The sequence below is a fragment of the Vidua macroura genome, chromosome 3 (genome assembly GCF_024509145.1).
Source record: "Vidua macroura isolate BioBank_ID:100142 chromosome 3, ASM2450914v1, whole genome shotgun sequence".
Taxonomy (NCBI): Eukaryota; Metazoa; Chordata; class Aves; order Passeriformes; family Viduidae; genus Vidua; species Vidua macroura.
In genome coordinates this window covers 83,800,665-83,816,390 of record NC_071573.1, presented here as the reverse complement: position 1 = coordinate 83,816,390, position 15,726 = coordinate 83,800,665, and the positions used below count along the sequence as shown (strand labels likewise).

The 15,726-nt window shown below is 34.3% G+C and overlaps 1 protein-coding gene across 3 annotated transcripts in view; it reads left to right on the top strand.

Moving 5' to 3' along the window:
• The window catches only part of SENP6 (SUMO specific peptidase 6), a 73,380-nt gene that overhangs the window by 40,838 nt on the left and 16,816 nt on the right, over positions 1 to 15,726 (top strand). For 2 of the 3 annotated variants that reach the window (XM_053973763.1, XM_053973762.1), the window contains 10 exons: positions 1,770 to 1,840; positions 3,089 to 3,228; positions 5,578 to 5,980; positions 7,109 to 7,341; positions 9,804 to 9,974; positions 10,843 to 10,885; positions 12,372 to 12,551; positions 14,462 to 14,688; positions 15,280 to 15,386; positions 15,473 to 15,589. In XM_053973763.1, coding sequence (XP_053829738.1) covers positions 1,770 to 1,840; positions 3,089 to 3,228; positions 5,578 to 5,980; positions 7,109 to 7,341; positions 9,804 to 9,974; positions 10,843 to 10,885; positions 12,372 to 12,551; positions 14,462 to 14,688; positions 15,280 to 15,386; positions 15,473 to 15,589 — 1,692 coding nt within the window. Of the gene's footprint in view, positions 1 to 1,769; positions 1,841 to 3,088; positions 3,229 to 5,577; positions 5,981 to 7,108; positions 7,342 to 9,803; positions 9,975 to 10,842; positions 10,886 to 12,371; positions 12,552 to 14,461; positions 14,689 to 15,279; positions 15,387 to 15,472; positions 15,594 to 15,726 lie in introns of those variants that run through there. The other variant, XM_053973764.1, reaches the window with a different exon arrangement.

The window sequence follows — 15,726 nt, the reverse complement described above, 5'->3', positions numbered from 1 at the left end:
TGACAAATAGTTTCAATATTGTTTCTCTTAAATATCATTTAAGTTTTTTTAGACATCTTATAGAAAATTATTTTTCTAGAAGTAATTATGTTCAAAACAAGACTTACTGTTATGAAATACTAGTGAAAGATAGTTATTACAAGTGATGCAACAGCTTGCACACCCTTACTGCAGTATTTCTATTTTTCAAATCTAAAATGATGTTACAGCTTTTTTAAATTTTTTAGAATGTCATGAGCATTGGTTTTGATAGTACAGCTTCTCATAATTATGAGTTTGAGCTCTGCCTTTTAGTTCCACTAATTCTGCCTTAAAGTAATTCCACGTGTTTGAATTTTTAAGGAAAATTATCTAAAAAAATAATGCATTGAATTTATTAATAAATATTCAAACTGAGTTTCCAGTTTTGATTTTAAAAATTCTGGGGCAGAAGGATTGTTTCAGAAACACATTTGACACAATCAGTAATAAATAAATTACCTAATCATCATCTGTGATACGTTTGCCAGCAGTCATGAGAAAGTACTGTGACATCTCTACATTCTGAGTAGCCATGCTTGTTTTTCAAGCCTTCTTTCTGTCAGAATTTTCTTTAAAGCTGCAGCCCATCAACACATTCAAATGTGTTTGGTATTAGGCAAGAAGTGTCTCAAAGGGCATCATAGATTAATCTTGTTCCAAAGATATAAATTAATAATGTTATCTACAAATGAAGAAAATGCAAAGGTTTTATCATTTGATGTATATTAGGAAATGGTGTGCTGAAAGAAACAAAATCTTATAACTGAAGCTAAAGTTTACTTCAGCCATAGCCAAATTTTTGTCAGATGGGTCTTCAAAATGTAGCTGTTAGTGGTGGTGTTACTGCCTGCAGCTGTTTGATTAATGTCCTTGTAATCAGAGGTAGTAGTATGAGACATGTGTGACCCATTTGCAGCCCAGTGCTTAACTTTCCAATAAAACCAGTTTCTGGTGAGTTTGTTGACAAGGCCTCCTGTGTTTCAGATGTGTGCCATCCTCTGTCATGACAAGAATAGGATCTGAGCTGTAGTGCTCAGAGCACTGAGAAAGAAAGACAAGTGCTAAAAACAGTAACCCACGTGCACTGAGCTTCAGGAATCCTAATTTGCTATCAGCATGATTTGACACACATGTGTGCAAACTGAAAACATCTTTCAGGAGACTCAAATGTTGCTATATTATACAAGTTATACCAACAAAATACTTACTATCCAGTAATTTGTCTATATTTCAATATTTTTAAAACAAATATATAGGATCCATGTCTGCTGTGTTGCTCTTTCTGGTTTTTGGCCACAGCAGTTTTTGATATCGAATCTCCTTCCTCTGTTTTGCATCTTTTCTTCCTGTTTTTTAAGTTGTGGAACTTGTGGAATCTACTTTTATATTAAAATAATAGTTGTTTCTATTCTTGGCTTTTTAAAGTATCTGTCTTGTATTTCATGAATGAGGAGAAGGGGAAGATGCAGGCTTCAATATTTGGAAACTTGGATATAAAAATGACAGACTCCAGAACTGTTGATTATTATAGAGGAGATTCAGATCAGAAACACTTCCAAGACATTTATTGTGGTTGTTTGTATCATTCTGGTAATACTTTTTTATGTGTACAAATAGCATGTAATAGGAGAAGTTACTTATTTTTAGCTTTCAGATGCATTTCCGGTTTGTTTTGTTCATGTATAATTGTGACTCAATTATAATGGTGTCTGTTAAAAGAACAACCATACGTCTTATTCATTTTCCAGAAAAGAATACCCACCTCAGCTTCAGAAAGTGGAAGCAGACCACATTAGATTACCACGGTCTCAAGGAGTGGGTAAGTTATCTTTAGAGTTCTCATTTCTTCAAAGCAGAATAATTTTTTTAATACCTGATTTGGGTGGGTGTGTTGCCAAATCTTATATAACCTTTGTTATATCTACTTACAGCCTTAGATCGTGTTATTCCAGTTTTGTACAAGTTTGTGCATGAAGGGATGGTTTTGCTCTTCTTGACAGATTTCTGCAACTAGTTCAGTCATGTAATAATTTTAAATTAGGCTTCAGTTATTTTGAAAGCAACAGAAATAGGGAAGATTTGGGATCATAAAATTGGAGATGGAACAGATCTCTGGAGTTAACTAGTCTGAGCCCAAACCCCCAGTTTGTTTGTGAATTATTGTTGAGGAACTTCTGTAGCAGTGTTAGTACAAGAAAAATGCTATGTAGTAACCAGCAGTTGGTATGAAGTGTGTTCATACACTGAGGGAGTTAATAAAAGAACCAGCATCAGCTCTGTACCTCTGCTGAAACATGCTCTTACATTGTTGTTAGATGCAACAACCTCACTGTTGGAGGTGCAGTAGAAAAAATATCGTTTGGTTTCAGGTGTGGAAATAGTGAAACTGGAAAAGAAAATACGCTGTGTTTTGTTAAGCTTTGTTAGCATAGATACAGTCTGTCTACCTGCTGCTCAGCTGCATAGTCACCTGCACTGGCAAGTTGTTCTGCTGTGCCATTTTAGGCTAATGTTAAGTAGATCTTCAGCAGTACGACTCTAAAGTAAGTTAGGAAAAAACCCCACCTGTTATTAATTTTTTTTCAAAAATGAGCCATTTTTTTAGTTTTGAGATGTCTTCTTATAGCGGGATGTTTGTGAGACCATCAGTATGTATACTGAAAAAGTGTTCATATATATTAAAAAAAAAAAAGAGTCTTAAAAAAAGTTTTGTGGTCTAATAGCATAATCTAGCATCCTCTCCTATTTTTGGCAGTAGACCCTCCATTTGATTTGCAGTGAAGTTAGCATAGATTTATGAATCCAAAGCCTCTTGCAAAGATACAAGATAAAAATTGTCAGTGAGCGACTCTGTAATAGGATTACTAAAACTACGTTCTGAAGTTGCTTCGGGAATTGTTATTTTTTAGTCATACAACAAATCATGACACATTTGAAAGAGTGTAGATTTTTGAGGCTGAAAATATATTTGTTTAGTTTGTGTATGTAAAAAAATAAGATGTTCATAATTATAACAGTATATGAGTGGACATTTCTTGTTAATGTTTTTGCATCTTTTCCCTTCTAGACAGTGTAATGGAGAATACAGATGACTCTGAATCAGAATCTGACATTAAAAGAAAGGTGCGACAGAAAGGTCATTGCAATTCATATCAATCTGACTTGAGTCTATCTTCTGCTACAAAAAAATGCTTAACTCAGTCAAAGGTGGGTTATATTTAAAAAAATATGTAAACTCTTGTTGAATTTGAAACGTTGCATATTTTAAAAACAGACATTCAGGAGTAAAGCATGTTGATGTTTTAAAAATCCATAGAGTTGGGAGGAAGATTTACATAATTCAAAAAAAGTTATGGTGATACAGATACTTAAGTGCTAATGTTGCTACTAGTTGTGAAATACTTCTTTTCTGACTTGAACAGACAGAAGCTGCACTGAAAAGAAAAGGAGTCTTGATTTTATTGAATACTGACTGATAAACCAGAGATTGATAATTTTAATTTGCTGAAATAGAGGAAAAATATTTTGCTCTTGGACAGATTTATTTTTTCAGTGTCACGATTTTCTGTACTTAAAACAGTAAAGATTAAAGTACTGCAAAGATGCAAGTATTTTTTGTTAAGTTGCTCACTTTTTCAGTGAGAGTAGTTCCTTAGGTATCCAAATGGCATTCTCTGGTCTTCATGCAGCCAACCAGGATGTTTCTGTCAGGAAATTGTTTGAATATCAGATGTAAGATACTTTGGAAATTGCTTTAAGGCTCTCTGTATTTTTTATCAGCTTCCCCGGCCACTATGGAAGTTTCATAGTGTACACATACAGGTCACATTGTTTGACTATCAAAGCAAAACTTCCTGTAAGGAGAACTTGGTTTAAAAAAAAAAAAAAAAAAAAAAAGATCTATCATTTTTATATATGCTTAGCTTTTGTTTGAAACACCTGGTAATGCTCTTTGGAATTTCCATTGCTTATTTACTTAATTAATATGACGTTAATAAAAAACTGGTTTAAAATTTTTGGCATGTGGTTGAAGAGGGGTGCGATTGCTCTATACATCAGATCCTCCAGGTACTCTAGTTGCCTTCTCTTGAATATTTTTAATGTCTGATTGAAATTCTTCAATGTGATAAGCAGTATCTTTCTAAGAACTACATCCTGTAACAGCAGTAAGGCACAACGCTGGTTTACATGTAACTTGCTATCATCCCACAGCTCAGATTTTAAGGGTCTGATATATTTGATCACTTTGAGTTTTTTTGCTTCTGTTTCTCTATGTGTAGCTTTGTTAAATTGCAGAAGTTTTGTAAAAATAATATGCTCTCATTGTATGATTTTTGCCTTTAAATTTGGGGGTTGAAATTACTTCCCACACCTGTGGAAGTCCTCTTTTGGAGGCGTGTTCATGGCTGGGAGTGGGGAGCGGTCTAAATTGTGAAAGCTGTGTTTTCAAAGTAGATTCTGAAAGGTTTTGGTGAGATGTAGGTATTTGTCCAGTAGTTCACAGTACAGTGGTTATACCGTTTGAATTCAGTGCTCCAGGAGACAATAACATGCGCTAAATTTTCATCTCTAGAGATGTCCTGTATTCACTTTGGTACTTGTTCTGTAGTTCGTATGTTGGTATTGAATCCCTCAGATTTAGAAGTCCAAGCTCTACACTTGTAATACAAAATTAAGTGGGACCAGGTAAATGTAAGAAACATAAAAGACATCTGTCTTTGTAGTGAGAGGATACATTTTCCCTTGTAGCCCCTGCTTGCTTCTTGAAAGTTTGGGGATCTCCTGTACCTCAAGTCCTATTTTCTTCTCTGTGGCACTTGACTCTAGAGCAATATATGTACTTTGCCTTTTCTTTGTCTCCCTTGAGCGATGAATTTTCCTGTGTGCCTTTCCAGGCTTTTAGAAGATACCTTGGAAGGACAAATACATTTGACCTACAAGGTTTCTTCAAATCCTGTCCAGTATTGCTCTAAGGATCCTTAGGTTACTTAATTTTTGTCGCATGGAACTGTTTTTACAGAAATGGTGTAACTGGACCATCTTGCTGATGGATATATTTATCTGAACAGTGTGCAAGGTTTTGTTTACAGAAGAAAATACAAGAAAAAAAATCTGAATTGTCTAACATTAATTGCTTTTAAAAATTGTCATAAATTAACATTTTAGAACATTTTTCATTTTCTTAAATGAAATAAAAAATTAAACTGTTTTGATGCTTGTTTTCTCACCTACTGTAATAGCTAATGTAGTTGTCAATTTTCACTGGACATTATGAAAATTTTTTTCACCAAAAGGGTTTTCAAGCATTGAAAGAGGATGCCTAAGTGTGTGATAGAGTCACCATCCCCAAAGATATTTAACAGACATGTAGATATGGCACCTGGGGATATGGTTTAGTGATGAGAGTTCTGTGTTAATAATTGGACTTGATGATATTCAGAGTCTTTTCCAACATAAGTGATTGTATGATTCATTCTGAACAGAAATCAAGTACAAGATCTGGAAATTGTGTCTTTCTGCTTGCAATTACTGATTGTGTGTTTGTTTCTCCTTTAGCTTTTGGAACAGATAGATTATTCTACTGAATGCCCAAATTGTGGGAGAGCAAATGAAAATCAGACCAAATGCCGACATTGTGAAAGTGCTTCTCTAAAGGATTTGCAAAGAGTCTCCAGACAAACTGTGACATTAAGCGAATCTGTGGGACCTTTATCACGTTCTTCAATACATCAGAATTCAGCAGGGCAAAAATCTTCAGGTACAGGGTTCAGCACAAAGAAGTTTTATAGTTCTGCTGTTGGAAAAGGTCCAGCGGATATTCTGCTGAGTAATGAGGTTGTAGGACATTCTATGTTACGACAGAATGGAAAAATTGGTCTTATATCTGGGACAAAAAATCCTAAAATTACAGGAAGCTTAAGACAGAGGAGTACAAGACCATCTGAACTAAATGATCCAAGTAAGTACCTTTTTTATGAATACAGCCATTAGCTGGAAACCCAGCATGTTGTATAACGAAGGAACTGTTTGTGCAGGTTTACATAACTGATGTTGCAGGGAATATTTTTGTGTGTATCTTCTTGGGAAAGAGGGACAGAACTTTTAATAATTTCCTTTTCATATGCAGAGGTACTCTTCAAGAAAGGTGAACATTGGGGAAAACAAAAATTATTTTGTGATTTTTTTTCTTTTGTTTGTTTTTTAAAAAATAATTTTGTTTAGGGTATTGGAAAAAACAGTATTCTTAGGAGAATTCCATCATTTATTCTCCCAAGAGGAAAGACAGCATTTGATTTTTATTTTGTGTTTTCTCTCCTCTTTTCTTCTAAGCTTTTCATCTATTTAAATTTCATAATTTGTAAAATGTTAATTTCTGCGCTTTCTCTTTGTAAACTCAGTAAGCAAGAAGAATGGAGTAAAGGAAATCATGATTCTGGTTCTGTGCTTAATTTATTAGACCATGTTGTCCTACTAATTTGAATGATTTCAGTCCTAATTTCTCTTGTTGCTTTTTAGGTTGTATTACTTACTGTCAATTCTTGACTGAACCAAGTTTACTTCTGTCTAGAGGTGGATTAATGATACCATTTTTTGTATAGTTAATTATAAGAAATTAAAAACAAGGCAGAGAGTGCTTGCAACCAGACTCCAAATAAACATTAGTAAAAACATACTATAATGATACATGCAGATTTTTTTGGCATTGCAGGACAATTATATAAATTACTTCTAAGGTAATTTCTTTCTAAAAAGAAATTTCTGTTACAGAACGATATAGTGGTTGAGAATGTAACATTTTCTGTTTAGTTGTTTTGTCTAGTGATGAGGAGGAGGAGAATAGTGGCAGCATTAGGAGCGTGGAAAGCCTTTCACCTGGTCCTGCAGATTCAGCCCGCTCCTCCCTATCTCCTTCTACAGGAAAGGTGGAAGCAGCATTAAAGGAAAACAATTGTGAAGTAGGACAGAGAATAGGTAGTATAACAGTAGTACAGAACTTGCCGTCACACTAGCAAGAAAAGCCAAAAATGAAAAAAGAAATTTGTTACAGAACGATATAGTGGTTGAGAATGTAATATTTTCTGTTTAGTTGTTTTGTCTAGTGATGATGATGAGGACGAGAATAGTGGCAGCACTAGGAGCATGGAAAGCATTTCACCTCGTCCTGCAGATTCAGCCCGCTCCTCCCCAGCTCCTTCTACAGGAAAGGTGGAAGCAGCATTAAAGGAGAACAGTTGTGGAGTAGAACAGAGAATAGGTAGTATAACAACAGATACAGAAATTGCAGTCACACTACCAAGAAAAGCAAGAATGAAAGATCAGGTACTATTTAATGCTTTGTTTAAAGAAAACAGAATCAAATAATAAATGGAATCTGTAAAGGCTTGTTTTGCATTGTCAGAAGTTGACTGTATTTGATTGTTTTTCGTACTCAGCAGCTCATCAAGTAGTCTCTCTGCATACTTAATACTGGAAACATAAGAAAGTGTGTTCATTACATTTTTACAAGCATTCATAATGATTTTAATTATGCTGTTAAATGCTTCTGTGTTGAATGTTTACTCTTTGACACTGGACAGGGGTTCTCTGTGAAGCTCAAGGTCTCAGTTTGCAGCAGAATGTCAGTACCAGCTGTTGCCTGTTGAGACTTTCTGAAGTTAACCATGAAAAGAGACACTGGGATCAATAATGGCTCTTTAAAATGCTTTGACAACTGTCCCAATTAATAGCACTTATTTTAGGACTTTAGTGGTGGGGCTTCTGTTTTTTAGTTGAGTACTGCTGTAAGAATTGGATAAGCAAAGACAAAAAATACACCATGAGCACACCTTAAGTGTGGCCAAAGGGCAGAATTTTCATACTGTGTTAAAAGCCATCTCAAAAGTGAGCCATTAAGAGGAATAAATTCCAAGTGGCAATTGGTAGTGGAATAATAGTCCTGATTAAAACTATTCTGGACTCACTTTTCCAATTTCACTATTGAGAGTTTGATTCAACAAGAGAATCCACTCAGATTTCCAATTCTTTGAGTTAGAACACTAAAGTACTGATGCCATAACCTTGCTATGTTGAGATTCAGAAGCCAGCATTCTAGTGCTGTAGTTGATGAAATTCTGCATGTTTATAATATGTTGTATAATTAGTCACCACTATCAATATGAAGCTGTGAACCTCCAGCCTGTGATAAAGCTGTAAGGCTCAAAGCTTGGATTATAAATAGTTCTTGAATTAAGTAATTCTGGCAGTCTGTGCTGAACTAATTGAAAGCATTGCATTGTGAAAGCAGTGGTGTCTGACTTCTGAAACTCTCCCAAATGTTTTTTTTTGTATATCCGTATGTTCCTGTTCACTAGTCTTTACAAACCAGTTACAATACTATATGTTGGATTATTTTAGAGTCCAAGTTTACTTTTGAAAATGGGGGAAATAAAAAACTTTTTTGTGAAATATAACACAAATTTTACATTGATTGAATTAACCTACCAAGATTTGGAGATATCACAGAAGTTTTCTTAGATAGAATAGAAAAAGATTTATTCAGCTGTCTTTCAAAATATTTTTGTTTACTGAAGAGACTAGTTGAATATAGCATCATTTCAGACTTTGCTGTTTTATTGTTTGTCTGTGATTTGTTTTGAGCTTTTAATAACATTTAGCCAGTCCAACAGACAAAAAGGAAAAGCTCTTTTCAACAAGAGGCCTAGGAAAACATTTTAATTACAGGGATTTAGAATCCCTACCTTCTCCAGTGTATAAAATGAAGGAATCATCCAAAAGTAGATTTTGAATTATTGCCAGGATAGGTTAGGGATTCGGGACTTTGAAATAATTTTTGAGATTTAGTCTTAGCAGAAACACTGAATCCCTTAGAATGTTTTTCTGTGGGAGTTAATTGCATTTTGTAACAAAAAACAATGTTTATTTGTGGGCAGCTTTATGAAACAATATAAATACCAAAGAAAAGACTAGTGTACAAAAAATCCTTCAACAAAATAGAGCAATATAAGCAATACAACAAATAAATATATTTACATGCTGGCTATCAGCACGCTTTATTTCATTTCAATAGGTTTTTTGGTAAGATTATTTTGTTGGTTAACAGGATACTTTATTGAGATTACAGCTTCAGTCAGCATCTAGAGACTTCTCTTGAACTGAAGCAAAACACCACATGGCCTTCTTTCAATGTTCAGTCTTCTGACCTTGCAATCTATCCTAAAACCATTTTATCTCTATAGAGATGCCTTAAGGAAGTTTGATTTGGCTTATTTATTTGTGCTTCTTGAAGACTGTACTCAGCTAATGTGGTGATGCAATATACTTCAAGAACTAGTCACCAAAAGCTTGAATTAACAAAAACTGAAAGAAAAAAAATAAACCACCAGACTGTTGTGGTTTTACAGGATTAGTGCTTTTTTATCTGAATAAAATCTTTTAAAAATAACTTTGTTTACTAGACTGCATAGTGTTTCCAAAAGATTAAAATAAATCTGTTTTGGCAATTTAGAAGCACTATTTGTGATTTGGAAGTGTTAATAAAGTGTCTACAAGTGTCAGCTTACCTTTTATTTTCTTTTTGAATGTAGCAATATTAACATCCTCAGGTATTACAAAAAGTCTTTTAGGAATTATCTACCTTCTACATGTGTTTGAGGTGGATGCTCTAGAAAGTAATCCTGTTGATCAGCAGAAAAGTAGCTAAAAATTTAGTCATGAGTTTCAACAAGCTTGGTTTTGCAATAAACCTTGGTGAGACATTCTGAAACCTGAAAATTACATTGCAGTTTGGGAACATTGTCTCTAACACTCCGATAAAACGGCGCAAAGTTATTTCTCAAGAGATGGTAAGCGAGGCCGTACCCCTGAGTTACCAGAACTCCTGTGAAAGTGTCATTCTGAACTGCCGAAGCATACGGATAGGAATGCTGCGCAGGATGGTGGTGGAGCCTGTGATTGTAAGTAACCGTGCTCTTTGCCAGCTTTCTTTGCAGGTTCTGGTGGATATTGTGTTTTTGTATTTGAACAACATCCTATTTTGCCTTTGTCTGGGGAACAGTAAGTTTGTCTCTAATTTCAGAGGCTGTGATTTCCAGAGAACCTCAAATTAGTGCTATGCTCTAACATATGCGGTCTAGCTCTGGTTCTTAATGTAAATGTTGTGCTGCAGCACTCTGAAAGAACTCATTGACAAGCTGGGGGGAGGTTATGGGCTAGCATGTGTTTGTTAAAAAAATTGAAAACAACAGCTACAAGAAGTTGATAGGTGCAAGGAAGAAGCTTTGTCCTAGAGGTGAATAATTTTCCTTCTACAGATTTTTTTTTTGTCAGCCTTGAAACGTGGCGTTTTCAAGGAGTCCTTGAATGTTAGTTGTATGCAGTCAGCCACATAGAATGGATACTTCTTGCTGGAGTAACCACAGAAACAGCTGAGTTGTTACTTGTTCTTTCCAGATCTCTACAAAACATTATTGTTTGATTTCCCTAAATGCTGATAGAGGACGTTTTCTTTTGAAGAAATAGAATTTGTGTATTTTTCAGAGTATTTTAGAAGTTTTTGAAAACTTGAGTACTTCAGAGAGATCTAAAGTTTAAACAGTCAATATGACTTAAAGAGACTAGAATAGCAAAGAATATGCTTGCCTCGAGTTGTGCTAAAGTGTACCTTTTGTTTTTTTCTGAAAACTTGCATTACAAATATTAGTTTTTAAATGTTTATTACTTAAATACTAAGTCCATTGAAATGTGTTTGCTAACAGTATAAAGGCTTTCAGTCAGTTAAAATTTGGAGAAGATATGAGATCTTAAAATTGTGTTGTCTTTCAGTTTTGCCTGGATTATATCAAAATACGCCTAGAGAGTCAAGAAGGTGAGAGTATTTTTCATTTTATGTTAGTACTCAATATATTTCTTCTGAATTAAGTAACTCTGACAAAGGTATTAACAAGTGAATCCTAATTTAATGTTTATTCTCATTTTGTCATTTGTGTAATAAATATACTGGGTGTTTGTAGTCAGATAAGAGAAAAGAAAATGGAGAGTACAATTTTGACTTGCCCTTTAACAAAGTGATTAACAAAAATAAAAAGCAAGAGCAACCCTCCTGTAAAATGTTAGCTTTTTGAAATTGTATTAGTTCTTTTATTTCAGTTGTGTTAAGTAGCTAGTAAAAACCACACTGGTTTCTTAGACCTTTCCTGTCTAGATCTCTCTTGATAATTTTGTCTCTAGTGTGAAAGTATATTTCATGTCACTGAAAGAAATAGTGTCATAATTTGGAAAGGCTGAGTTGCAGCTCCTGCTCTGTTTCCTTTCTTTTCTTTTGAAGGGTTTTGCTCTGGACCTGAAAAGCTTTGTTACTTTTTGTTAATTTTAAGTTGTATTCTTAAGATCCAGTCCTGTTGAATGTTGCTGTTGTTATTTGTAAAAGAGAACTATTGTATTTTGTAATTATTATATGCAGAAAAATGTCTCACAACCTGTAAATATAAGTGTAGCCTTTGCTCAGTCAAGTATTTAAGTTTATGTTGCATCTAAAATACAAATGCATGGAAACTGAATTTTCATGTTTTAAATGTATTTTTAAAAACAAAACGCTGAAGAGCTTAGTATAATTTGTAGAAAATAGCTATTAAGTTTTAGTTAAAACAGCTCTCTGGTGCAGTTATTTCCATGTCACCTAATTTGTCAATAGCATGAAAATGGTGACTCAGTAAATGCTGTGTCTGTTGGGGCAATTAGCACTTTACCAGGTGGTTTTTTTTTTTGAGTTTTGCATGTATATCCACTTCTATATCAAATTTTACAATACAGTAAAGCCTGTAAAAAACTTAATATTGGCATCGGCAGCATCAGATGCAGTGGTAAAATTCTGCCATATTACTGACATATCTTTTGGGCAATAAACTGGGAGTAGTCCTTTGTTTCCTCAGGCAATCAGATCATTTCTCTGCATGTGTTTATGCTCTTCTTTTTAAAGTTATTTTTCTTATGGGACCTTGGTGAAAGATAAATGTACAAAGAAAATTTTACAAACTTAATGTAAAATGTGCCATAGCAATAGTTGCAAATTTAAATCACTGGAAATAGTGGGGTTTCTTCCTGTGGAATAAAAAGAGTTGGTGGGCAGAAAACAGTTTTTTTCTGATGCCTTTCTTGACAGATGACATTGGAATTTAGCCTGTCTTTTAAGATATGAAAAGCCATCACTTCTTGCATGTCTGTTAACTTTAAAGTTTTATGTACTTAAGAAGTTTAGTGAGCACATAGGAATTACTTATTAAAATAAAGGGGGAAATTGTAAAGGAAATTTACAGATGTTTATTGTATTTTAATATGTCATTATTTTTTCATAGAATCAGAAAGTGATATAAGAGAGATTAACCTGAAAACTTCAGAGCTTACTAAATGTGAATGGTGTAGTGTTCGAAAATTGCCAGTAGTTTTCCTACAAACAATACCTTCAACCTGTAGCAGTCTGAGAGATCAACTGAAAATGAGTAAAGATAATGTCTGGTACGAATGCAAAGGAGACAGTAAGTAAAATAATTCTAGTTTACTGTTCACTTCAAATTGTATTTTCATGTTTGGGTCATGAATGAGTGCATTAAAACTAAAAGGGTCATCATTGGCTGGGGTAGGTGTAGTGTTTTTCAGACACTATTACCTTCCCAGGCTGAGAAGGAGTGCAGTTCAGAACAGCTGGACATCCTCTTTGTCCAGAAACATGCTAGTTACAGCACTCAGTCAGTTTAGTACAACTTTTTTTCACTAATATTTGTACTGAATGAGAGCAAATTGGTTTGGTTAGCTTTTGTATACGAGCCTTTACATTTATATGGCAGCTTTTGTAATACTTCTACCATCTGTGCTGTTCTACTGACAGGCTTTAGCTTTTGTAGAAACTGTTGTATAGGTTGCCTTGGGGTTTTTTCCCCCCAGCATGCTTGTCATGATGGTGTGAGATACACAACTACCTGCTTGGAGAATATGTGGATTATATTCATGTATATAAAAAACTAAACTTAATTTCTACATAATTTTCAAGGTCCTAGCATCTTAATATGCACACCTGTTAAATGTAACATTTAGTCCTCTTTCTCCTCAATAGGCCTTTTTTCAGGTTAAATTTTGTGGTTATGTATACTCACACACACAGTTTTGTACATACACTAATGCATTCAAACTGAGGAAGTATGCTTTCAGCAGTCTCAGAATTGAGTGCTCCCATAATACTGTGTAATAGTCTCCATGTCCTATAAGAGGTATGAGCTGTAAGGAGTCTTACAATTACAGAAGTAATTGGAGAGTATACAGGAGACCTGGACACAGTTCTGGAAGCAGGAATTAGACCCCAGGTGAACACAGGTGTTCACAAAAAAAGAAAAAGCTTCCCAAGTTGTCTGTGTGAGAAGTCCCTCTCTTGGCATGGCTCTCAGCAGTGTCCGCACATGGCTCTTCTCCCTGAGGCTGTGGCACAAAGTTTAACATCCAGCTGCTTTATTGCATTTGATATGGAGGAGCACTTTGTGATAGCACAGTTGCTCTCTGCTTTGTAAGCAATGAAATTAATTTAAGCCTGTATCCAGAGCTGTGTAAGCAATTGTATGTAGATGCCAAACAGAACAGAACACCATGCCTCCCAAACAGAACACCCAAAAGCCAGTTAGGTATCTAAATTCTGTGCACAGTAAATTGGGAATTATGCTGCTGAAAAATGATTTTTCACAAGAGTTAGCATGCTGGGTTAAGAATGACCAAAGGGAAATGGTTATGCTCGTGTCTGAAATGCCTCTTACAGAGAAACAGGTCCTGGCAGCTCTGTGTTGGGCAGCAATGTGAGACTGGGATTTGCAGCCTGAATTCTATTCCTTTTTCTGACTGTGTAAAATAATTCCTTTTAGTGCAATTTACTGCTTTTTGATTTTTCAGATCATATAAGTGGATGATATTTATATAATAGATGATCGATCTGAGTAATTCTCTCCAACTTCTTCAAAAACAGTGATGTTTTATAGCATAGTCTCCTAGGATCAGAGAGGAAATTATGCTGAATATACAATTTTTGAAATTGCAGTGAAACAATAGGGTAGGAACTGCAGTAAGAAAAAGTATTGGTTACAGAGTCTTACTCTCATTAAACAGAGATGTTATTTCAGAATATGTTTTGGCTTTGCATTTGTGTCATTTAAAATTTATCAGATGAAATATTTAACATTTCTTGATTAAGGTAGAAGTTGAATGCACTCTTTGCAAATGCAGATAAGAAAGGTTTGGCATTTAATCCTTCTCTCTTGTCTGCTCACATTTGAATTACTTCTTACATACATTATCAGCAGTGTGTAGTCATGTTGGCCTCAAATTCCATGAAATCTGTTTATATTTGCAACATGATTTATTTTATTTTATTCCTAAATGAATAATTTTCTCTCTGCTTTTTTTGCAGGTCAGGAAGAACAGTACATAAGTTTAATTTTTGAAACTGGTCTTGATCCTCATGCAAATTCAATATTTGAAAAAATAATTATGGACATTGGTATTAGAAATAATATTTCTGACTTCTTTGTGAAAATTTCCTTTGAGGAAGCCAATGCCAGGCTTGTTGCATTTACTAAGTGCTTAGAGGACAATTCTAAAGGAAGCCCGTCTCACAGAGAAAGCAAAATAAAAAACGTAATTGTGTTTTTGTTTTAGAACTAAATCATTGTATTATGTGGGTTACAAATACACTAAGGATATTGTGTTAGCCAAAAAAAATTCCATCAACTTTAGATGGCTTTTATATGAAAATTCCCAGACTGGTCCATGGTGGATTATGAAACTATGGGAAATAGTCTGTGCATTCACAGTACTTTTTAGGGTGTTTAGTTTGATTGTAAAGTTATACAACGGTCCACAAGTAATGCTGTTATTTAAAAATTATTAAGGGATAAGAAGTCTTTATTATAATCAGACAACATCATTTTTTCCAACTGGTAAAATTAGGTTATTTCAAACAAGAAATTAAGTTGCACTGTTGTAGTTACATTTAATTAATGCTTTCATTAAACAATCCACTTTTAAAAGAATTAGAAAGTTTTGTGATTCTGCAAGAAATAAGCAAAGATCTAAATGCAATAGATAAGGTAGGGAAGGAGAAAAACCCACAGACTTAAAGTTTTCAAAAGAAACAGATATTACAGTGGTGGCCTTCACGAACTTTTATTACCATTTCAGTAAAATTGAGCACAGTATGCAAATTAATATTGACTCTATTCTCTTAAGGTTGCTTCTGAGTCCAAAATGCAGCAACGAAATAAACAGTTACCATTTTTTGATGATGATGAAGAAATTGGCGAACCACAGACAGTATTTATTGGTCCTATAGAAAAGTAAGATATTTATCTTTGCCCTGTAATAATTCTCTGAGGAGTTTTTGGCATTTCATACTTCTTATTGAATGTATTTTTCTTCTCAGGTTGATAGTTTATCCACCTTCTCCAGCTAAAGGTGGTATTTCTGTGACCAACGAAGACCTCCATTGTCTAAATGAAGGAGAATTTTTAAATGATGTTATTATTGATTTTTATTTAAAGTAAGTTTTATTTCACATCAGTTTTTAGTCGTCTTTTACTTTGAAACTTGAAAAGTTCTGCCATTAAAAATTCATAGGTCAGTTGGTAGCACTTGGTCTCCAACTATGTATAGCCGTGATTTTAAAGGCTGTTTTTT